Raw genomic sequence first — 23,874 nt, 5'->3', positions numbered from 1 at the left:
CAAAAGACGTATAACTCGCCACAGCATAATTTCAGCGTTACTCATAGATACAAAAAGTTTACCGGGTGGGAAGTCAACTGCTGTTTTTGTACCCTACTTACCGTAGCTGTTTCGAAGATGACGTTTTGTCCAGAAGTTTGATATGTATCGAGGAGTTTCAACTTCGAAACCAAGTTGGTAGGTTACAACAGTTTTGTAAACGTATGTTCGTAAACGTTTCTCACTTGTTACGTCTGTTATCGTCAATAAATTGCCATAGAGGCTATAGGCTACTGTAACGAATTATCGGACGGTTGTAGTTAAATGGGTCGGTTAAATTACTTCGATGAGGGAAAAAAACTAAACATTTCTCAACCGTTCTAAAGATTGTCTATATCCGATTCTTACCGTTACCTATCATGATTTATTCTTCGGCTACACACTTTCAGTTTACTTTCACGTTTGTATAGGCCTATTCAAAACAATAAATAAACATAACGTGAGGCAAACTATTCACATTTAAAATGTCGTGTTGACATATATTTTTTTCCATTTTATTCATCTTTGATAAGAGCCTATTTTAATCCTAGTGATATTGAATAAATTACACCTGTTCTAGTTTATAGGGTTGTATGGGCCTATATGTAATTATAATTATAAATATCTCTTAGATTAGTTTATAATACTGTATCTAACTACATGTAACCATACCTCTTACATTAGTTTACAATACTGCATCTAGCTACATGTATTCCTAACTACTCTTGTGGGGGGGTCTGTTGTCCACATAATGTTGGCTAATAGGGCATAGTCCATTCTCAAATGACCTGGGCAAGGATAGTGCATTAATACGTGGAACAGAAAGTGAATGGAGGCTGGGCCTAGCTCTCAGTCATCCTCCTCAGATGAAGGGGATCTGTCGTTTGATATAAACGCACACACAAGTTGGTGCTGCACACACACATCACCACCACCTCCGTAGGGCTCGGTTTCCATGGCAACGCGGGATCCTGGTGTGTGCTGCTGTATTCTGTATAATTACTTGGGCTAATGTGGCTCGTGAGGGTATAGAGGGGTATGAGGGTGGATGTTTAAATAATGCTGACTCACTTTAAAGGGACCACTGTACTGCACACACGATGAAAGATTCACTTATTTCAAGTCACCCTACATCAGCTCATTTCAAATACCCCCAAAAAATGTGTCAGTCATGCATGCCTTTATAGAATGTTTCATGTAAGACCATGACCACTATGTTAAGTCATGTGTTACAAGTGATGAAAGATAGGGTCTGCACCCAAATGGCACCATATTGCCTATATAGGGCACTGCTTTTGAGCCCTGGTCACAAGTAGTGCACTATAGGGAATATACTGCCATTTAGGATGCAAGCATAGCTTTTTGAACTGCACTCTTTATGCACCAGTATTACACAAACAGCAATCTGTACTGTACCAGTACTGTACCTGTACTGTACCTGTACTATATCTGTATCTGTACCTGCACTGTATCTCTATCTGTACCTGTACTGTATCTGTATCTGTACTGTACCTGTACCTGTACCAGTACTGTACCTGTACTGTATCTGTATCTGTACTGTACCTGTACTATATCTGTACTGTACCTGTACTGTATCTGTACCTGTACTGTACCTGTACTGTATCTGTACCTGTACTGTACCTGTACTGTATCTGTACTGTACCTGTACCTGTACTGTATCTGTACTGTACCTGTACTGTATCTGTACCTGTACCTGTGTCTATCTGTATCTGTACCTGTACCTGTACCAGTACTGTACCTGTACTGTATCTGTACTGTACCAGTACTGTACCTGTACTGTAGCTGTACCTGTACTGTACCTGTACTATATCTGTACTGTACCTGTACTGTATCTGTACCTGTACTGTACCTGTACTGTATCTGTACCTGTACTGTACCTGTACTGTATCTGTACTGTACCTGTACCTGTACCAGTACTGTAACTGTACTGTATCTGTACCTGTACTGTACCTGTACTATATCTGTACTGTACCTGTACTGTATCTGTACCTGTACCTGTGTCTATCTGTATCTGTACCTGTACCAGTACTGTACCTGTACTGTATCTGTACTGTGCCTGTACTGTATCTGTACCTGTACTGTACCTGTACTATATCTGTACTGTACCTGTACTGTATCTGTACCTGTACCTGTACTGTATCTGTACCTGTACCTGTACCTGCACCTGTGTCTGTATCTGTATCTGTATCTGTACCAGTACTGTACCTGTACTGTATCTGTATATGTACCTGTACCAGTACTGTATCTGTACTGTATCTGTACCTGTACTGTACCTGTACTGTATCTGTATCTGTACCTGTACTGTATCTGTACTGTATCTTTACCAGTACTGTACCTGTACTATATCTGTACTGTACCTGTACCAGTACTGTATCTGTACTGTATCTGTATCTGTACCAGTACTGTACCTGTACTGTATCTGTATCTGTATCTGTACCTGTACCTGTACTGTATCTGTATCTGTACCTGTACTGTATCTGTACCTGTACATGTACCAGTACTGTACCTGTATCTGTACCTGTACCTGTACTGTACCTGTACTATATCTGTACTGTACCTGTACCAGTACTGTATCTGTACTGTATCTGTATCTGTACCAGTACTGAACCTGTACTGTATCTGTATCTGTACCTGTACCAGTACTGTATCTGTATCTGTACCTCTACCTCTACTGTACCTGTACTGAATCTGTATCTGTACCTGTATCTGTACCTGTACCTGTACTGTACTGTATCTGTACCTGTACCTGTACCAGTACTGTACCTGTACTGTATCTGTATCTGTACCTGTACCTGTGCCTCTATCTGTATCTGTACCTGTACCTGTATTTGCACCTGTACCTGTACTGTATCTGTACCTGTACTATACCTGTACCTGTATCTGTACCTGTACTGTATCTGTACCTGTATCTGTGCCTGTATCTGTATCTGTACCTGTACTGTATCTGTATCTGTACATGTATCTGTACCTGTACATGTATCTGTACCTGTACTGTATCTGTACCTGTACCTGTATCTGTACATGTACTGTATCTGTACTGTATCTGTACCTGTATCTGTACCTGTACTGGATCTGTACCTGTATCTGTACCTGTACTGTATCTGTACCTGTATCTGTACCTGTACCTGTACTGTATCTGCATCTGTACCTGTACTGTACCTGTACCTGTACTGTATCTGTACATGTACTGTATCTGTACTGTACCTGTACCTGTAACTGTACTGTATTTGTACTGAACCTGTACTGTATCTGTACCTGTACCTGTACTGTATCTGTACTGTACCTGTATCTGTACTGTACCTGTACTGTATCTGTACCTGTACCTGTACCTGTACTGTATCTGTACTGTACCTGTACCTGTACCTGTATCTGCATCTGTACCTGTACTGTATCTGTACTGTACCTGTACTGTATCTGTATCTGTACCTGTACTGTATCTGTACTGTACCTGTACCTGTAACTGTACTGTATCTGTACTGTACCTGTACTGTATCTGTTACCTGTACCTGTACTGTATCTGTACTGTATCTGTACTGTATCTGTACTGTACCTGTACTGTATCTGTACCTGTACCTGTACCTGTACTGTATCTGTACTGTATCTATGCTGTACCTGTATCTTGTCTTGTGGGGCATCTAAATCTGATGTGTGGTCAGGTCTGTGTGACATAATATGAATGAAGGGTTTATTTGGCTGAACTCAAGCAACGTCTCCAAACTTTGTACAATAACAACAGTTTTGTTATTGCCCCTCTGAGATGAATACAGGGTTCAAATTGCCCCTCGAAGATAAATTCATGGTTCTAATTGACCTTCAGAGATAAAAACAGGGCACGTATTGCCCCTCAGAGATAAATACAAGGTTCTTTCATTGATTTTAATTGAATTGTTTGTGTGACTATAAGAGAGCTGACAAATTGCTGTGCTGTGTGTTTTCTCTCTCCAGGTGTGTGGGTGAAAGAGATGATGCGGTCTGGAGCTGATAGCTGACGTAGCTGATAGCTGACGTAGCTGATAGCTGACGTAGCTGATAGCTGACAGAGCTGATAGCTGACTTAGCTGTAGTAGGATGAGATGAGAGAGGATGGAACACACGGACAGCCCCGCCTCCCACAGCAGTGACCCCAACGGGTTCGTCAATAAAGTCTTCAACGTGTCTCTGGATGTGCAGAATGAGACCGGCACTGTATCTATCCAGGAGACTGGGAAGGGAGAGGGACAGGGAGAGAGTCAAGAAGAGGGTCAGGGTCCAGGCCAAGCCCAGGGACAGTGGCAGGGGGATGGGGATAGACAGGCAGAGACCCAGGCACCCCCTCAGACCCCTGGGATGGAGCACCCGGATGTCAACCGTAGACCAAGAGCTACAGGAGGCATCTGGAAGATCTTGACCCGGCGAAAAGCGGCTTCAGAACTGGATAACAGAAGACCTCACTCCATGATCCTCCCTGGAGAGGAGGCCTTTATCCCTAAACTGTCCTTCGCTGACAAGGTCCGCTCCATCAAGAAGCTCCGCTCTCCGGGTGTCTTCAAGGGGAGGGTGGGTAAGATGTCTAGGTCCAGCACTAAGTTCAGAGATGGAGAGACGGAGGACGACTCATTCTGCCGGGACTTCCTCCCCTCACCCGCCCTGCATCCCGGTAGGAGCACACTCCGCCACTACGCCAAGAGGCACTCGTATGCCGGACACACCGCCGAGTTCGACTGCTCATTTGATGACATGGATCTGACAGCTACCCTGGACAGACACCATCTTCCCTCGCTAGTGGAGCCTGCTACCCAGAACGGCTCTAAGCCCACAGAGAGAGTCCCCTACACCAAGAGATCTCAGGTCCAGGCTCAGGCGCAGTCCAATCACTCCTCTAACTGTAACACTACCTCAGCAGAAGTGTGTGAGGAGCAGAGTGTGAGGGGCGGCCCCAAGGCCCCGCTGGGTGGGAGGAGGTCTAAGAGAGCTGACGTGTGGAGTTACCTGAGGAAGATCTCTGTCCTGGGGAAGGGGAACCCGGCCTACTCAGAGAGGAGTTTTGACTCAGAGCTACACACACTGGACAAGACCATGGACTCTGACTACGGCTCGGTGGACTTCGAGAGCATCCGGGATTTTCAGCCAGCTGCTCCAAAACACTCTGACAGCAAAGGTGGACATTTTGGGGGTCTGATTAAGTTCTTCAGCAACGTTGCAGAGACGGCTAGAAAATGGCGGATGTCTTCTCACTCCTTCTCTCCTCCAGAGGGGGGGGCGGAGCGGACGCCACTGGACTCCCCCAGAGCAGGGCAGCGTCTGGGGGACTACGTCCACAGTGTGTCCCTGACCCTCCGCAGTGAGGACCATCCAGAGTGTCCCCCAACACCCGCCTCACCCCTAACCCCTCACCCCCCTCGCTCCCCTTCTTGTGACCCTGCCTCACCCACTCCTCTGATAGGCAGACGGTCTCCTCGAGTGGTGCTGAAGGCCTGGAGGGTGAGTCCGGACTCACCAAGCGTTAACGGCCTGGTGTGTGTGAGCTCATTGGAAACGGCCAGACAGACAGACAAACAGACAGAGAGCCAGCCAGTCAGACAGACAGAGAGACAGACACCGCACACCTCTGTAGCCACAGTAGAGAATCACGTGCCACACTCAAGGCTGGAGAGAGAGACTCAGAAAGAGACAGTGGGAGACAGAGACCACTTAGAATGTCTGTCTACAGTGGAAGACAGAGAAAGAGAGGGAAGAGAGCGACACTCAGGAAATTATCTGGATTCCGAGGATGCTCTACCTGTCTCGGATCAGACACACCTTCCAAACGGCCAATCAAAGTTACGGGAAGAAGAGACCGTAGCCACTAGGGAGCCAGCAGGAAACTGCCACCAGGAAGTATTTAAGGTGAGTATGTTGATGATAAACATGAAAACTGTTTTATGTTCAACACCCCTTATTGAAAAAAACAGGTTTCTGGAAAACAGTTGTAGCAAACCTTTGGCCAATTTGCTGTAGATTTGTGGCAAGCTCATATTTTCACATGCAAATTAGTTTTGTGGTAAACTGTTGCGGCGACTTGTAAACTTCTGGCAAACAATTCTGGGAAACATATGGCTAACATTCTACTGTTTGCTGCAAATTTTCTGAAAACTCAGTATGAATATATATATACATATATAATATATAATATACAAATTAGATCCCGTTTTTGGTGACTGTGTGTTAACAACATTGAAATGTTATATCTACATAAACCCACTCACATAAAACTGTAAATGAACTTGCTTCTCACAGAGATAACTAAACTAAACATACAGTACTAAACATACTAAACACCATGTGTTAACATATATAAATACATCCAATCCAAATTGAAATGATCAGCAGGCTAATGAAGAAAAGAGCAAAGACTGGATATTCCCCCCCCCCAAAAAAAAAAATGTATTTAATATTTTTATGTAGCTGCATTACCAAGAGAGAAATGTGAACACTATGGGGACATTGAGGATGTTTAAAGGGGCAACTACAGAATTTACATGAGCCAAGTGTTAATTGAGCAATAGCATTCAACCAATGGAGGTTTAAAAGTAAATTAACAAAATGTAAATAATTTAAACAACAAAAACGAAATCACACCCAGTTCAGAACTATTGCCTTTTCGAGTGAACTTTGGAGATGCGGCCCTGTCGAAGTCCTTCGAACAAAGCTTGTTGAAAACATGAACTGAAACAATCAGAAAACACACAACAAAAACAACATTAGGATACTGAAAACAATTTAACACTTTATATGTTGGCATCTTAAGACGTTGATTCAGTGGCTAATGGGCAGGTTTGCCTTTGGAAAACAGGGTCATCTGTTACAAAGCTGCCTTGATGTTGCTATGCTTCTCACTGAAAAGGGCTTTTCTATATATTTTTCAGCAAGGAAACATTATGTTTCTGCTTGTATATTATTGCTATACAGTGTACAGTGCCTTGCAAAAGTATTCATCCCCCTTGGCGTTTTTTCTATTTTGCTGCATTACAACCTGTAATGTAAATAGATTTTTATTTGGATTTCATGTAAGGGACATACACAAAATAGTCCAAATTGGTGAAGTGAAATTAAAAAAATAACTTGTTAAAAAAAAATGCAAAAAAAATACAAACGGAAAAGTGGTGCTATGAAGCTCCTAAATAAGATCTGGTGCAACCAATTACTTGTTTGTTTCACAATATAAAATATTTTACATCTTCAAAGTGGTAGGCATGTTGTGTAAATCAAATGATACAACCCCCCCCCCCCCCCCCCCCCCCCCCCCCCACACACACACACAAAAATAAATAAATTTTAATTCAAGGTTCAAGGTTGTATGGCAACAAAATAGGAAAAATGCCAAGGGGGTGAATACTTTCGCAAGCCACTGTATATACAAACGATGTAGCATGCACAAACTGGGACTTAGCTTTTAATATGTGACCAACTGTTCAAAGAGAGCCACAGTATACAAAATATTTCTTCAGCCAAGTCTCAACACAACTGATTCAAACTTATCAACTAATTATGATTTTCAATCTAGACTGGGGACTACTAGTTGTCTCTTCTTCTTGACTCAGGTATATAAGGCTTGGGTGGAAGAAAATAAACATAAAATTGAGTTATGCCTAATATGGCAATTCATATTAATGTTCCAAAATGAATGATTGTTAACTTACATCTCAAAGCCATCCTTGACCTGGTTCATGCGTATTTCTTTGTCCTTGATTGAAGGCCTCAGTCTGTCTTTTTGTCTTGTAACTGATTGCTTCAAGAAACAGAGATGGAACACATGATGAAGATGAGCTAGCTACTAGTTTAAAGCAATGAAAGTTCTAATTGTTACAAAGAATGAATGTATGGCCTACAATTCTGAGAATACTACATGCATTTACTTACCTCATCAAGATTGAAGATGATATACTCAAATAAAGTGTTATGATCGAGTGCACCACAAGCATCTTCCCAGGGTGTTGATTTATCCTTCTACCAATACAGCCTCTTCCAACACCACAGGTAGGGGAAGGGTATCCACCTGCAAAAGTGAAGTCTGGCTTGGATGTCAAGTCAGCTCATATTGTTGCTACCTTAGTTGTTGTGCTAGCAAACATTGCTACTGAACAGTGATACTAGCATATTGAAATGCATATTGATATAATAAGACATCAACGTATTCACCGAAAAATGTAATTGTTTAGGCAAATCATTAGTTAGCTAGCTAGTGATCACATTAATTGTGCAATATTATGATAGCTAATGTTAGCTAGCTAAGCGCTAGCCAGTCAGTGACGCTGACAGATTGAAACTGGTATCAATAAAATGTGTTTCACTCTATCCCATAAAATATAACATTGCTAACTAGTCATCAATTAACTAACCCAATTTTAAAGTTTATTAGGATGTTTAATTAATCATTTCACTCACTGGTAGGTAGCTAGTTTGGTTTCCATATTTCAACACATTTTTAGAAACCCCTTGATTGCAATTTTTTACTGTCCTTCCAGCGGTCTTGGAAGTCATGTGTTCACCAGAAATGGCTTCCAGTAAACTGTTTGCAACTGCTGGCAATAAATATTGTTGCCACAGGTTTGCCATAGATTCAAATAGAATCTTGACGGAAATAAACCTCTGACGAACTGTTTGCCACTAGTTGCAATAAATATTAGTGTTGCCAAAGGTTTACCACAGATTCACCACTGGCAAACATTTGCAAACTTCTGGCAGGATTTTGTGACACACTATTTTGTTTGCTGCAATTTTGCCACAATTTGCCACAAACATTTTTGTAAGGGACTGCAAATCAATTCAGTGAGGAATTCAAATAGTTATTTGTAATCTGTGCCTGTTAATGATAAAAATGTGTTATTGTAAGTCACCACCTCATTTTATTCAGTCCTATCAAATCATTCATTCATTCTACGTCGTTATCAGATCCTGTCATTATGTAGCTATTACAATACTATTACATTACAACTTTGTCTTATTGTTAACCTTTCTAACGTTGTTAAACATCATCATTCTTTTGCTTTTTAAAAACAGAAATCATCTAAATGCTTTATGCAAGTCTCATAACAGTTACTTGTACTGTACAACATTGAATAAGTAGATTATAGGTCTCTCTCTGTTAGAGAGGGTAATGTACAGAGAGCATGTTGTGGGTATTCTTTTGCCCCATCTGTTGGCTGGAGGAGGAAGTAGAGTCAGAGGTGTTAGTTAGACCACAGTAGTCTGTCCTTCCTGCCCCTTCCTGTCACACAGAAACACACCAGCAAATCTTGTCCTAAAAAAACATGGGAATTTAGTTCTAAAAGTGGTTCCCAACCCAGTCCTCAGGGATCCCTTAGACATTCCACACGTGTATTCTATTCCAGCCACAGCCAGTCAACTAATTTAAAGCCATCAATTAGTAAAATCAGGCGTGGTAGAGCAAATATGTACAACAGAAAACAGTGTGTGTGTTTGTGTGTGTGTGTGTGTGTGTGTGTGTGTGTGTTTGTGTGTGTGACTGCCCCCACCGTAACTGCAGCTTCACACACACCTCCTTCTCCTCGCACCGTTCAGATTACTCATCTCATCTGCCCTCCGGTGTCTCTCTCACAGCGAGTCAGGACATGTCAGGCCCTCCTGTACTTGCACTACAGTGAGTTGTAGTAATACTGGGCTTGGTCTAACAGTGGATTATCCTGTAAGGAAACTAAAATGGAAACCAACTATAGAAATCAGTGTTGTGAATGGAGTTTGATGGAATTATTACCTAGAACCAGATTGATTGATTGACTGATGGATTAATTGATTAATTAATTGATTGGTTGGTTGAATAGGGAGCTCTATCAGGCAGTGTTTTGAGGAGACCCAGGTCAGTCCAGTCCTATTCTAGTCCAGTGAAGACCCCTGCCCCTCCCAAGCCCCCCCGCCCTCGCCCCCGTCCCGCCTCAGCACTGGTCGACCTCCGAGTCTGCAGTCCCTTCCCAGAGGGCTGTGCGTTTGCCGTTACTCAGCAGGCCACAGGGGGCTCTCTGTGCCGGCACAGACGCAGGCCCGGTCCCATGATGCACCTCTTGCAGCCGGGTCGGAGACAGGCTGGCAGTCTGGCCAGACCATGCTCTGTCATAGAGCCCTCTGTTACCGTGGAGACAGACCCCGCGCAGAGTCACAGAGTAAGACCTCACACACACACACACACACCCACAAACAAACACACATTATCCCACTGCTGAGAGAATGAAAGTGGGAGTGTGTGTGGAGACTGACCAGTAGTCTCTGCCAACCCTGATTTAAATATAGGCTGTAGTCCTCCTAGCTGGTAGGACCAGTAATGAATCAACCACAACACGCGCTGCATGCTTTGATGGGAGGAGATTGCAAACCCTGTATTTATACCCTCCTACTCTACAACAATGCTACATGCTCTGACCCATTTCTACAAGGCTGTATTCATATATCCTCTATTCCTTGAGCTGCTCTTTCTCTGCTCTCTTGATTTCTCTCTCTCCTCTCGCTCTCTGCTGTCTCTCTCGTTCACTATTTCTCTGTCTGTGGCCAATTTTCTGAATCACCGCTCCCATACGTTCTGTCCATACATTATTCCCTCATTATAATAACTCACCATATGAACTTTTCACCTGGAGACTCATTCACCTGACTGGTAGGAATGATTCATATTGTATCACCTGACTGGTAGGAATGATTCATATTGTATCACCTGACTGGTAGGAATGATTCATACTGATTCACCTAACTGGTAGGAATGATTCATATTGTATCACCTGACTGGTAGGAATGATTCATATTGTATCACCTGACTGGTAGGAATTATTCATATTGTATCACCTGACTGGTAGGAATGATTCATATTGTATCACCTGACTGGTAGGAATGATTAATATTGTATCACCTGACTGGTAGGAATGATTCATATTGTATCACCTGACTGGTAGGAATGATTCATATTGTATCACAAGGTTGTATGCGGCATGCACTCTGAACCTATGCACCAGAATATACTGTTGGGTTTAAATGTTCTACACTCTGAGAAGGAAAGAAGATGTGTTGTTTGGAGGGTCTGTATGTACTGTATGTACTGTAAGAGACGTTGTGAGAGACGTTGGGTGTGTGCTTGCGTAACTGTCCAGTGTGTTCCAGGCCATGTCTCGTCCCCCGGGGGCATCACCTTTAGAGCCCCCCCTCAGAGTGTCTCTTCAGAGGTGTCACTCCCTCCCCCCCAGCAGCCTTACCACTCTGGCCCTGTTTCCGGGACACACAGGTACTACATGAGTGTGTGCACATGTGTGTGCGTGCCTGCCTGCCTGTGTCAATATGTGCATGTTGGTGTACGAATGCGTGTGTGTGTGTGTGTGCGTGTGCGTGTGCGTGTGTGTGTGTGTGGTAGTTGAACTGTCTGTGTGTCTGTCCACTACAGCAGACTCCCAGTCATCCTCAATGTGTCCTGGTGATGGAGAGACTGGCAGCTGCAGGAGGAGACTGCTCAGAACAGGCTCTGGTCCACTACAAGTTAACATCGTGAGTCATTGCCTACCATGTCCTATAATCACACTATATTAGCCTGTTAGCATGTTAGCCTGTTAGCATGTTAGCCTGTTAGCATGTTCAGTCACAAGTCACTGACTGCGTCTCAAATAGGACCCTATTCCCTATTGATGGGTTAGCTGACAACGTCATGAAAACAATGTCAGCGCTTCAAAGGGGCAGAAAGTTGTGTGTTGTTGTGATTCTGGATGGCCAGGTAGCTAGCAACAAGGACAAGAAACTGCTATGTGGTGGCAGATAGCCAAGCGCTTAAGAGCATTAGGTCAGTAACTGAAAGATAGCTAGTTGGAATCTCTGAGCTGTCTTGTTTTGAGGGGTTTTGACTGAGGTCTATGCAAATATGGTTAAAATATGCCAGCTAGCTAGCTAATCAACAACTGTAACAATGTATTTGAGAGACAAATGCGCATTGTGCAACTTTATTTATGTTTTCAATAAACATTGGAGACAAAATATAGTTTACATGCTATCAGCAATCTAAGCCAACGCCGTCTGTTTTGCCCCAGTCTTCCTTCCGGGTTCTGGTTTGATGGAGACATTCAGGGAATATCTCTGCAATTCAGTTCAACAGTCTTCCTTCAGGGTTCAGTTCAACAGTCTTCCTTCAGGGTTCAGTTCAACAGTCTTCCTTCAGGGTTCAGTTCAACAGTTTCCTTTCAGGGTTCAGTTCAACAGTCTTCCTTCAGGGTTCAGTTCAACAGTCTTCCTTCAGGGTTCAGTTCAACAGTCTTCCTTCAGGGTTCAGTTCAGCAGTCTTCCTTCAGGTTTCAGTTCAACAGTCTTCCTTCAGGGTTCAGTTCAACAGTCTTCCTTCAGGGTTCAGTTCAACAGTTTCCCTTCAGGGTTCAGTTCAACTGTTTCCCTTCAGGGTTCAGTTCAACAGTTTTCCTTCAGGATTCAGTTCAACAGTTTCCCTTCAGGGTTCAGTTAAACTGTTTCCCTTCAGGGTTCAGTTCAACAGTCTTCCTTCAGGGTTCAGTTCAACAGTCTTCCTTCAGGGTTCAGTTCAACAGTATTCCTTCAGGGTTCAGTTCAACAGTCTTCCTTCAGGGTTCAGTTCAACAGTCTTCCTTCAGGGTTCAGTTCAACAGTCTTCCTTCAGGGTTCAGTTCAACAGTCTTCCTTCAGGGTTCAGTTCAACAGTCTTCCTTCAGGGTTCAGTTCAACTGTTTCCCTTCATGGTTCAGTTCAACAGTCTGCCTTCAGGGTTCAGTTCAACGGTTTCCCTTCAGGGTTCAGTTCAACAGTCTTCCTTCAGGGTTCAGTTCAACAGTCTTCCTTCAGGGATCAGTTCAACAGTTTCCCTTCAGGGTCCAGTTCAACAGTCTTCCTTCAAGGTTCAGTTAAATAGTCTTCCCTCAGGGTTCAGATCAACAGTCTTCCTTCAGGGTTCAGTTCAACAGTCTTCCTTCAGGGTTCAGTTCAACAGTCTGCCTTCAGGGTTCAGTTCAACGGTTTCCCTTCAGGGTTCAGTTCAACAGTTTCCCTTCAGGGTTCAGTTCAACTGTTTCCCTTCAGGGTTCAGTTCAACAGTCTTCCTTCAGGGTTCAGTTCAACAGTTTCCCTTCAGGGTTCAGTTCAACAGTTTCCTTTCAGGGTTCAGTTAAAAAGTCTTCCTTCAGGGTTCAGTTCAACAGTCTTCCTTCAGGGTTCAGTTCAACAGTTTCCCTTCAGGGTTCAGTTCAACAGTCTTCCTTCAGGGTTCAGTTCAACAGTCTGCCTTCAGGGTTCAGTTCAACAGTTTCCCTTCAGGGTTCAGTTCAACGGTTTCCCTTCAGGGTTCAGTTCAACAGTCTTCCTTCAGGGTTCAGTTAAACAGTCTTCCTTCAGGGTTCAGTTCAACAGTCTTCCTTCAGGGTTCAGTTCAACAGTTTCCCTTCAGGGTTCAGTTCAACAGTCTTCCTTCAGGGTTCAGTTCAACAGTCTTCCTTCAGGGTTCAGTTCAACAGTTTCCCTTCAGGGTTCAGTTCAACAGTTTCCCTTCAGGGTTCAGTTCAACAGTTTCCCTTCAGGGTTCAGTTCAACAGTTTCCCTTCAGGGTTCAGTTCAACAGTTTCCCTTCAGGGTTCAGTTCAACAGTCTTCCTTCAGGGTTCAGTTAAACAGTCTTCCTTCAGGGTTCAGTTCAACAGTCTTCCTTCAGGGTTCAGTTCAACAGTTTCCCTTCAGGGTTCAGTTCAACAGTCTTCCTTCAGGGTTCAGTTCAACAGTCTTCCTTCAGGGTTCAGTTCAACAGTCTTCCTTCAGGGTTCAGTTCAACAGTTTCCCTTCAGGGTTCAGTTCAACAGTCTTCCTTCAGGGTTCAGTTAAACAGTCTTCCTTCAGGGTTCAGTTCAACAGTCTTCCTTCAGGGTTCAGTTCAACAGTTTCCCTTCAGGGTTCAGTTCAACAGTCTTCCTTCAGGGTTCAGTTCAACAGTCTTCCTTCAGGGTTCAGTTCAACAGTCTTCCTTCAGGGTTCAGTTCAACAGTTTCCCTTCAGGGTTCAGTTCAACAGTCTTCCTTCAGGGTTCAGTTCAACAGTCTGCCTTCAGGGTTCAGTTTAACAGTTTCCCTTCAGGGTTCAGTTCAACGGTTTCCCTTCAGGGTTCAGTTCAACAGTCTTCCTTCAGGGTTCAGTTCAACAGTTGTCCTTCAGGGTTCAGTTCAGCAGTTTCCCTTCAGGGTTCAGTTCAACAGTCTTCCTTCAGGGTTCAGTTCAACAGTCTTCCTTCAGGGATCAGTTCAACAGTTTCCCTTCAGGGTTCAGTTCAACAGTTTCCCTTCAGGGTTCAGTTCAACAGTCTTCCTTCAGGGTTCAGTTCAACAGTCTTCCTTCAGGGTTCAGTTCAACAGTTTCCCTTCAGGGTTCAGTTCAACAGTTTCCCTTCAGGGTTCAGTTCAACAGTTTCCCTTCAGGGTTCAGTTCAACAGTTTCCCTTCAGGGTTCAGTTCAACAGTTTCCATTCAGGGTTCAGTTCAACAGTCTTCCTTCAGGGTTCAGTTAAACAGTCTTCCTTCAGGGTTCAGTTCAACAGTCTTCCTTCAGGGATCAGTTCAACAGTTTCCCTTCAGGGTCCAGTTCAACAGTCTTCCTTCAAGGTTCAGTTAAACAGTCTTCCCTCAGGGTTCAGTTCAACAGTCTTCCTTCAGGGTTCAGTTAAACACTCTTCCTTCAGGGTTCATTTCAACAGTCTTCCCTCAGGGTTCAGTTCAACAGTTTCCCTTCAGGGTTCAGTTCAACAGTCTTCCTTCAGGGTTCAGTTCAACAGTTTCCCTTCAGGGTTCAGTTCAACAGTTTCCCTTCAGGGTTCAGTTCAACAGTTTCCCTTCAGGGTTCAGTTCAACAGTTTCCCTTCAGGGTTCAGTTCAACAGTTTCCCTTCAGGGTTCAGTTCAACAGTCTTCCTTCAGGGATCAGTTCAACAGTTTCCCTTCAGGGTCCAGTTCAACAGTCTTCCTTCAAGGTTCAGTTAAACAGTCTTCCCTCAGGGTTCAGTTCAACAGTCTTCCTTCAGGGTTCAGTTAAACACTCTTCCTTCAGGGTTCAGTTCAACAGTCTTCCCTCAGGGTTCAGTTCAACAGTTTCCCTTCAGGGTTCAGTTCAACAGTCTTCCTTCAGGGTTCAGTTCAACAGTTTCCCTTCAGGGTTCAGTTCAACAGTTTCCCTTCAGGGTTCAGTTCAACAGTTTCCCTTCAGGGTTCAGTTCAACAGTTTCCCTTCAGGGTTCAGTTCAACAGTTTCCCTTCAGGGTTCAGTTCAACAGTTTCCTTTCAGGGTTCAGTTAAAAAGTCTTCCTTCAGGGTTCAGTTCAACAGTCTTCCTTCAGGGTTCAGTTCAACAGTTTCCCTTCAGGGTTCAGTTCAACAGTCTTCCTTCAGGGTTCAGTTCAACAGTCTGCCTTCAGGGTTCAGTTCAACAGTTTCCCTTCAGGGTTCAGTTCAACGGTTTCCCTTCAGGGTTCAGTTCAACAGTCTTCCTTCAGGGTTCAGTTAAACAGTCTTCCTTCAGGGTTCAGTTCAACAGTCTTCCTTCAGGGTTCAGTTCAACAGTTTCCCTTCAGGGTTCAGTTCAACAGTCTTCCTTCAGGGTTCAGTTCAACAGTCTTCCTTCAGGGTTCAGTTCAACAGTTTCCCTTCAGGGTTCAGTTCAACAGTTTCCCTTCAGGGTTCAGTTCAACAGTTTCCCTTCAGGGTTCAGTTCAACAGTTTCCCTTCAGGGTTCAGTTCAACAGTTTCCCTTCAGGGTTCAGTTCAACAGTCTTCCTTCAGGGTTCAGTTAAACAGTCTTCCTTCAGGGTTCAGTTCAACAGTCTTCCTTCAGGGTTCAGTTCAACAGTTTCCCTTCAGGGTTCAGTTCAACAGTCTTCCTTCAGGGTTCAGTTCAACAGTCTTCCTTCAGGGTTCAGTTCAACAGTCTTCCTTCAGGGTTCAGTTCAACAGTTTCCCTTCAGGGTTCAGTTCAACAGTCTTCCTTCAGGGTTCAGTTAAACAGTCTTCCTTCAGGGTTCAGTTCAACAGTCTTCCTTCAGGGTTCAGTTCAACAGTTTCCCTTCAGGGTTCAGTTCAACAGTCTTCCTTCAGGGTTCAGTTCAACAGTCTTCCTTCAGGGTTCAGTTCAACAGTCTTCCTTCAGGGTTCAGTTCAACAGTTTCCCTTCAGGGTTCAGTTCAACAGTCTTCCTTCAGGGTTCAGTTCAACAGTCTGCCTTCAGGGTTCAGTTTAACAGTTTCCCTTCAGGGTTCAGTTCAACGGTTTCCCTTCAGGGTTCAGTTCAACAGTCTTCCTTCAGGGTTCAGTTCAACAGTTGTCCTTCAGGGTTCAGTTCAGCAGTTTCCCTTCAGGGTTCAGTTCAACAGTCTTCCTTCAGGGTTCAGTTCAACAGTCTTCCTTCAGGGATCAGTTCAACAGTTTCCCTTCAGGGTTCAGTTCAACAGTTTCCCTTCAGGGTTCAGTTCAACAGTCTTCCTTCAGGGTTCAGTTCAACAGTCTTCCTTCAGGGTTCAGTTCAACAGTTTCCCTTCAGGGTTCAGTTCAACAGTTTCCCTTCAGGGTTCAGTTCAACAGTTTCCCTTCAGGGTTCAGTTCAACAGTTTCCCTTCAGGGTTCAGTTCAACAGTTTCCATTCAGGGTTCAGTTCAACAGTCTTCCTTCAGGGTTCAGTTAAACAGTCTTCCTTCAGGGTTCAGTTCAACAGTCTTCCTTCAGGGATCAGTTCAACAGTTTCCCTTCAGGGTCCAGTTCAACAGTCTTCCTTCAAGGTTCAGTTAAACAGTCTTCCCTCAGGGTTCAGTTCAACAGTCTTCCTTCAGGGTTCAGTTAAACACTCTTCCTTCAGGGTTCAGTTCAACAGTCTTCCCTCAGGGTTCAGTTCAACAGTTTCCCTTCAGGGTTCAGTTCAACAGTCTTCCTTCAGGGTTCAGTTCAACAGTTTCCCTTCAGGGTTCAGTTCAACAGTTTCCCTTCAGGGTTCAGTTCAACAGTTTCCCTTCAGGGTTCAGTTCAACAGTTTCCCTTCAGGGTTCAGTTCAACAGTTTCCCTTCAGGGTTCAGTTCAACAGTCTTCCTTCAGGGATCAGTTCAACAGTTTCCCTTCAGGGTCCAGTTCAACAGTCTTCCTTCAAGGTTCAGTTAAACAGTCTTCCCTCAGGGTTCAGTTCAACAGTCTTCCTTCAGGGTTCAGTTAAACACTCTTCCTTCAGGGTTCAGTTCAACAGTCTTCCCTCAGGGTTCAGTTCAACAGTTTCCCTTCAGGGTTCAGTTCAACAGTCTTCCTTCAGGGTTCAGTTCAACAGTTTCCCTTCAGGGTTCAGTTCAACAGTTTCCCTTCAGGGTTCAGTTCAACAGTTTCCCTTCAGGGTTCAGTTCAACAGTTTCCCTTCAGGGTTCAGTTCAACAGTTTCCCTTCAGGGTTCAGTTCAACAGTCTTCCTTCAGGGTTCAGTTAAACAGTCTTCCTTCAGGGTTCAGTTCAACAGTCTTCCTTCAGGGTTCAGTTCAACCGTTTCCCTTCAGGGTTCAGTTCAACAGTCTTCCTTCAGGGTTCAGTTCAACAGTCTTCCTTCAGGGATCAGTTCAACAGTTTCCCTTCAGGGTCTAGTTCAACAGTCTTCCTTTAAGGTTCAGTTAAACAGTCTTCCCTCAGGGTTCAGTTCAACAGTCTTCCTTCAGGGTTCAGTTCAACAGTCTTCCTTCAGGGTTCAGTTCAACTGTTTCCCTTCAGGGTTCAGTTCAACAGTCTGCCTTCAGGGTTCAGTTCAACAGTTTCCCTTCAGGGTTCAGTTCAACAGTTTTCCTTCAGGGTTCGGTTCAACAGTTTCTCTTCAGGGTTCAGTTCAGCAGTCTTCCTTCAGGTTTCAGTTCAACAGTCTTCCTTCAGGGTCCAGTTAAACACTCTTCCTTCAGGGTTCAGTTCAACAGTCTTCCTTCAGGGTTCAGTTCAACAGTTTCCCTTCAGGGTTCAGTTCAACAGTCTTCCTTCAGGGTTCAGTTCAACAGTCTTCCTTCAGGGTTCAGTTCAACCGTTTCTCTTCAGGGTTCAGTTCAGCAGTCTTCCTTCAGGTTTCAGTTCAACAGTCTTCCTTCAGGGTCCAGTTAAACACTCTTCCTTCAGGGTTCAGTTCAACAGTCTTCCTTCAGGGATCAGTTCAACAGTTTCCCTTCAGGGTTCAGTTCAACAGTTTCCCTTCAGGGTTCAGTTCAACAGTCTTCCTTCAGGGTTCAGTTCAACAGTCTTCCTTCAGGGTTCAGTTCAACAGTTTCCCTTCAGGGTTCAGTTCAACAGTTTCCCTTCAGGGTTCAGTTCAACAGTTTCCCTTCAGGGTTCAGTTCAACAGTTTCCCTTCAGGGTTCAGTTCAACAGTTTCCCTTCAGGGTTCAGTTCAACAGTCTTCCTTCAGGGTTCAGTTCAACAGTCTTCCTTCGGGGTTCAGTTCAACAGTCTTCCTTCAGGGTTCAGTTCAACAGTCTTCCTTCAGGGTTCAGTTCAACAGTCTTCCTTCAGGGATCAGTTCAACAGTTTCCCTTCAGGGTCCAGTTCAACAGTCTTCCTTCAAGGTTCAGTTAAACAGTCTTCCCTCAGGGTTCAGTTCAACAGTCTTCCTTCAGGGTTCAGTTCAACAGTCTTCCTTCAGGGTTCAGTTCAACTGTTTCCCTTCAGGGTTCAGTTCAACAGTCTGCCTTCAGGGTTCAGTTCAACAGTTTCCCTTCAGGGTTCAGTTCAACAGTTTCCTTTCAGGGTTCAGTTCAACAGTTTCCTTTCAGGGTTCAGTTCAACAGTTTTTCTTCAGGGTTCAGTTCAACAGTTTCCCTTCAGGGTCCAGTTCAACCGTTTCCCTTCAGGGTCCAGTTCAACAGTTTTTCTTCAGGGTTCAGTTCAACAGTTTCCCTTCAGGGTTCAGTTCAACAGTTTCCCTTCAGGGTTCAGTTCAACCGTTTCCCTTCAGGGTTCAGTTCAACAGTTTTTCTTCAGGGTTCAGTTCAACAATTTCCCTACAGGGTTCAGTTCAACAGTTTCCCTTCAGGGTTCAGTTCAACCGTCTCCCTTCAAAATGTGGCCTATGTATTTAATCCAGCTGGTCATCTGCCGTAGGGCCCAGATTCATTCATCTCTACCTCATCACTCTCTGTTCTTTCTCTTTCATCTCTCGCTGTTCTCATCTCTCTGTTCTCTCTCTCTCTCTCTCTCTCTCTCTCTCTCTCTCTCTCTCTCTCTCTCTCTCTCTCACTGTTCTTTGTCATCTCTCTCAGTTGTCTCTCTGTTCATTCTGTTCTCTCTGTCACCTCTATCTGTTCTCTCCCTCATCTGTCTCACCTTTGGGACCTAGACCCAGAATCTCAGAGAAAGGCCCTTTGATGAAGACGGGGCCCCAAGGGACCTTAACTGAAGTTGAGACTATTTTCTCTCCATCTCTTAGAGTATAACTGTTAATGAGCTGCAGCTGTACGCACGCACGCACACCCCCCCCCCCACACACACACACACACACAAATGCGAACACACACAAATGCATTCATGCAGGTAGACACACACACACACTCATACACACAGCTGGAGGTCGAACTCTGTATTTTGCCACCACAACCATTCTGGAGTTGAACGGTGTTTGTCGTCAGTTCCATGCTGTTGCCATGACACTGTGTGTTTCCTGTTTATCTTCAGAATTCTATCTTTAGAAAGCCTTTTTAAGTGTGAGTTAAATAGACAGTGTGTGGGTGAGAGAGAGATTTAGAGGAGGGGGGGTATACAGAGAATAAGAGAAGGTGGGGAGATGGAGAGAGGGGTGAGAGAGAGAAAGAGAGGGATAGACAGATGTTTTCATTATGTGTCTTATGTTTTGGCTCTCATCCCTCAGGGCTACTTTTCAATGGCGATATAAACCATTGAGAGTGTTTCAAAAAGAGAGTGAGAGATGTATTTGTTAATGGCTAGAGAGATAAGTGGAGAGTGAGAGATGTTTGTTAATGGCCAGAGAGATAAAGGACAGTAAGATATGTTTGTTAGTGGCCAGAAAGATAAAGGACTGTCACGAACGTTGTTGTAAGAATCGGTCCAAAATGCAGCGTGGTTTGGGTTCATCATCTTTATTACGTGAATCGGCAATAAACAATAAAGAACAAAACGAACGTGAAGCTATGCAGTGCTCAAGACAACTATGCACAAACAAGATCCCACAACAAACAAGTGGGAAAAGGCTACCTAAATATGATCCCGAATCAGAGACAAAGATAGACAGCTGCCTGATTGGGAACCATACCAAACCAACCTAGAAATAAAGAAACTAGAATTCCCACCCTAGTCACACCCCGACCTAACCAAAATAGAGAATAAAGGATCCCTAAGGCCAGGGCATGACAAGGACAGTGAGAGATGTGTTTATTAATGGCCAGAGAGATACAGGACAGTGAGAGATGTGTTTGTTAATGGCCAGAGAGATACAGGACAGTGAGAGATGTGTTTGTTAATGGCCAGAGAGATACAGGACAGTGAGAGATGTGTTTGTTAATGGCCAGAGAGATACAGGACAATGAGAGATGTGTTTGTTAATGGCCAGAGAGATACAGGACAGTGAGAGATGTGTTTGTTAATGGCCAGAGAGATACAGGACAGTGAGATATGTGTTTGTTAATGGCCAGAGAGATACAGGACAATGAGAGATGCGTTTGTTAATGGCCAGAGAGATACAGGACAGCGAGAGATGTGTTTGTTAATGGCCAGAGAGACACAGGACAGTGAGAGGTGTGTTTGTTAATGGCCAGAGAGATACAGGACAGTGAGAGGTGTGTTTGTTAATGGCCATAGAGATACAGGACAGTGAGAGGTGTGTTTGTTAATGGCCAGAGAGATACAGGACAGTGAGAGATGTGTTTGTTAATGGCCAGAGAGATACAGGACAGTGAGAGATGTGTTTGTTAAGGGCCAGAGAGACACAGGACAGTGAGAGGTGTGTTTGTTAAATGCCAGAGAGATACAGGACAGTGAGAGATGTGTTTGTTAATGGCCAGAGAGATACAGGACAGTGAGAGATGTGTTTGTTAATGGCCAGAGAGATACAGGACAGTGAGAGATGTGTTTGTTAATGGCCAGAGAGATATAGGACAGTGAGAGATGTGTTTGTTAATGGCCAGAGAGATAACGCCACGTGTGGTACAACAGTACTGCTGCTCTATTCTCATGAATTAGTGGGTTGGTGTTATCATGCTTTGAAGCACAGGGGTGTGTGTCTAGCTCCCCAATTTCCAGTCAGACTAGTGAAGCCCACAGGCCACAGGGAGACAGAGAGAGCTTCCTGACTGCAGTGGATTAGCTGCTAATGCTGACGCCTCACTTTTCCTTTCAATACACTCCTAGTCTTCTTCTTTTGTCTTATCTTCTCATCTCTTCCCCCTCTCATCTCCCTCCCTCCTCTTTCCTTTCTTCACCTCAGTTCTCCTTTCCTCTCCCCTCTCTCCCCTCTCCTCCCTTGTCTCCCCTCTCCTCTTCTCTCCCCTCCTCCTCTTACCCCTCCTCTCATCTCCTCCCATCTCCTCTCATTTCCTCTCATATTAATAACAGTGAATAACAGTAGTATTAATAACGGTAGTATTATCTGTTGCTGCTGCTCTGCCTAAAGCCTGAAGCCTAAAGCTCTCCCATCAGACTATCATAGTATCACTGGCTGAACTGGCCAGCAGCATCAGTACAGGGTAACAGTGGCCAGCAGCATCAGTACAGGGTAACAGTGGCCAGCAGCATCAGTAGAGGGTAACAGTGGCCAGCAGCATCAGTACAGTGTAACAGTGGCCAGCAGCATCAGTAGAGGGTAACAGTGGCCAGCAGCATCAGTAGAGGGTAACAGTGGCCAGCAGCATCAGTAGAGTGTAACAGTGGCCAGCAGCATCAGTACAGGGTAACAGTGGCCAGCAGCATCAGTACAGTGTAACAGTGGCCAGCAGCATCAGTAGAGGGTAACAGTGGCCAGCAGCATCAGTAGAGGGTAACAGTGGCCAGCAGCATCAGTAGAGTGTAACAGTGGCCAGCAGCATCAGTACAGGGTAACAGTGGCCAGCAGCATCAGTACAGGGTAAAAGTGGCCAGCAGCATCAGTAGAGTGTAACAGTGGCCAACAGCATCAGTAGATGGTAACAGTGGCCAGCAGCATCAGTAGAGGGTAACTAATGGCCAGCAGCATCAGTACAGGTTAACAGTGGCCAGCAGCATCAGTAGAGGTTTACAATGGCCAGCAGCATCAGTATAGGGTAACAGTGGCCAGCAGCGTCAGTACAGGGTAACAGTGGCCAGCAGCATCAGTAGAGGGTAACAGTGGCCAGCAGCATCAGTAGAGGGTAACAGTGGCCAAGTCACTTTAGGCCATCCTGAGCTGGTCTAAATCACATTACACAACTTGACTCATTATGAGCTACATGAGTCAGCAGTTAGCACACAGAGAGCACAGCAGGACTCACAGATGAGGGAGAACACACACATTACTTCTCTACTCAGGCGTGTTCATTTAATCACGCAGTGCACAGCTGTGCAGGCGATGTGTCTCTGTGACCTCAAACATCACGCTCACCTCACACACACTCTTCAAACCTCACACACTCTTCAAACCTCACACACACACACTCTTCAAGCCTCACACACAGTCTTCAAAACCTCACATACTCTTCAACCCTCACACACAGTCTTCAAACCTCACACACAGTCTTTAATTCTCACACACAGTCTTCAAAACCTCACACACACTCCTCAATCCTCACACACAGTCTTCAAACCTCACACACACTCCTCAATCCTCACACACAGTCTTCAAACCTCACACACACTCTTCAAACCTCACACACAGTCTTCAAACCTCACACACAGTCTTTAATTCTCACACACAGTCTTCAAAACCTCACACACACTCCTCAATCCTCACACACAGTCTTCAAACCTCACACACACTCCTCAATCCTCACACACAGTCTTCAAACCTCACACACACTCTTCAAACCTCACACACAGTCTTCAAAACCTCACACACACTCCTCAATCCTCACACACAGTCTTGAAACCTCACACAGACTCCTCAATCCTCACACACAGTCTTCAAAACCTCACACACACTCCTCAATCCTCACACACAGTCTTCAAACCTCACACCCCCTCCTTCCTCACACACAGTCTTCAAACCTCACACACACTCCTCAACCCTCACACACAATCTTCAAACCTCACACCCCCTCCTTCCTCACACACAGTCTTCAAACCTCACACCCCCTCCTTCCTCACACACACTCTTCAAACCTCACACACACACACTCCTCAACTCTCACACACAGTCTTCAAACCTCACACCCCCTCCTTCCTCACACACAGTCTTCAAACCTCACACACACTCCTCAACCCTCACACACACTCTTCAAACTTCACACACACACACTCCTCAACCCTCACACACAGTCTTCAAACCTCACACCCCCTCCTTCCTCACACACAGTCTTCAAACCTCACACACACTCCTCAACCCTCACACACACTCTTCAAACTTCACACACACACACTCCTCAACCCTCACACACAGTCTTCAAACCTCACACCCCCTCCTTCCTCACACACAGTCTTCAAACCTCACACCCCCTCCTTCCTCACACACAGTCTTCAAACCTCACACCCCCTCCTTCCTCACACACAGTCTTCAAACCTCACACCCCCTCCTTCCTCACACACTGTCTTCAGATGTATTTTGATTCCTCAGTGTAGGTGTATGAGTCAGACTCAGACAATGGGTTTCCAGAAGGGTAAGAACTAAGCATCACTGATGATATACCACACTTCTTTCACCAAATACTTTAAGTCAGAATGCTGACA

At 44.7% G+C, this 23,874-nt stretch overlaps 1 protein-coding gene across 9 annotated transcripts in view; it reads left to right on the top strand.

Annotated features, from left to right (window-relative positions):
- LOC110489137 (rho guanine nucleotide exchange factor 9) overlaps positions 1-23,874 on the top strand; it is a 94,435-nt gene that overhangs the window by 179 nt on the left and 70,382 nt on the right. For 7 of the 9 annotated variants that reach the window (XM_036943319.1, XM_036943317.1, XM_036943315.1 and 4 more), the window contains exons 2-5: positions 3,985-5,904; positions 9,840-10,175; positions 11,161-11,281; positions 11,438-11,538. In XM_036943319.1, coding sequence (XP_036799214.1) covers positions 4,123-5,904; positions 9,840-10,175; positions 11,161-11,281; positions 11,438-11,538 — 2,340 coding nt within the window. In that variant the 5' untranslated portion in view covers positions 3,985-4,122. Of the gene's footprint in view, positions 178-3,984; positions 5,905-9,839; positions 10,176-11,160; positions 11,282-11,437; positions 11,539-23,874 lie in introns of all 9 variants that reach the window. The other 2 variants (XM_036943316.1, XM_036943322.1) reach the window with 2 other exon arrangements.

The sequence above is a fragment of the Oncorhynchus mykiss genome, chromosome 14, assembly GCF_013265735.2.
Source record: "Oncorhynchus mykiss isolate Arlee chromosome 14, USDA_OmykA_1.1, whole genome shotgun sequence".
NCBI lineage: Eukaryota > Metazoa > Chordata > Actinopteri > Salmoniformes > Salmonidae > Oncorhynchus > Oncorhynchus mykiss.
The sequence above is the reverse complement of the archived record's forward strand: the minus strand, read 5'-3'. Positions and strand labels throughout refer to the sequence as shown.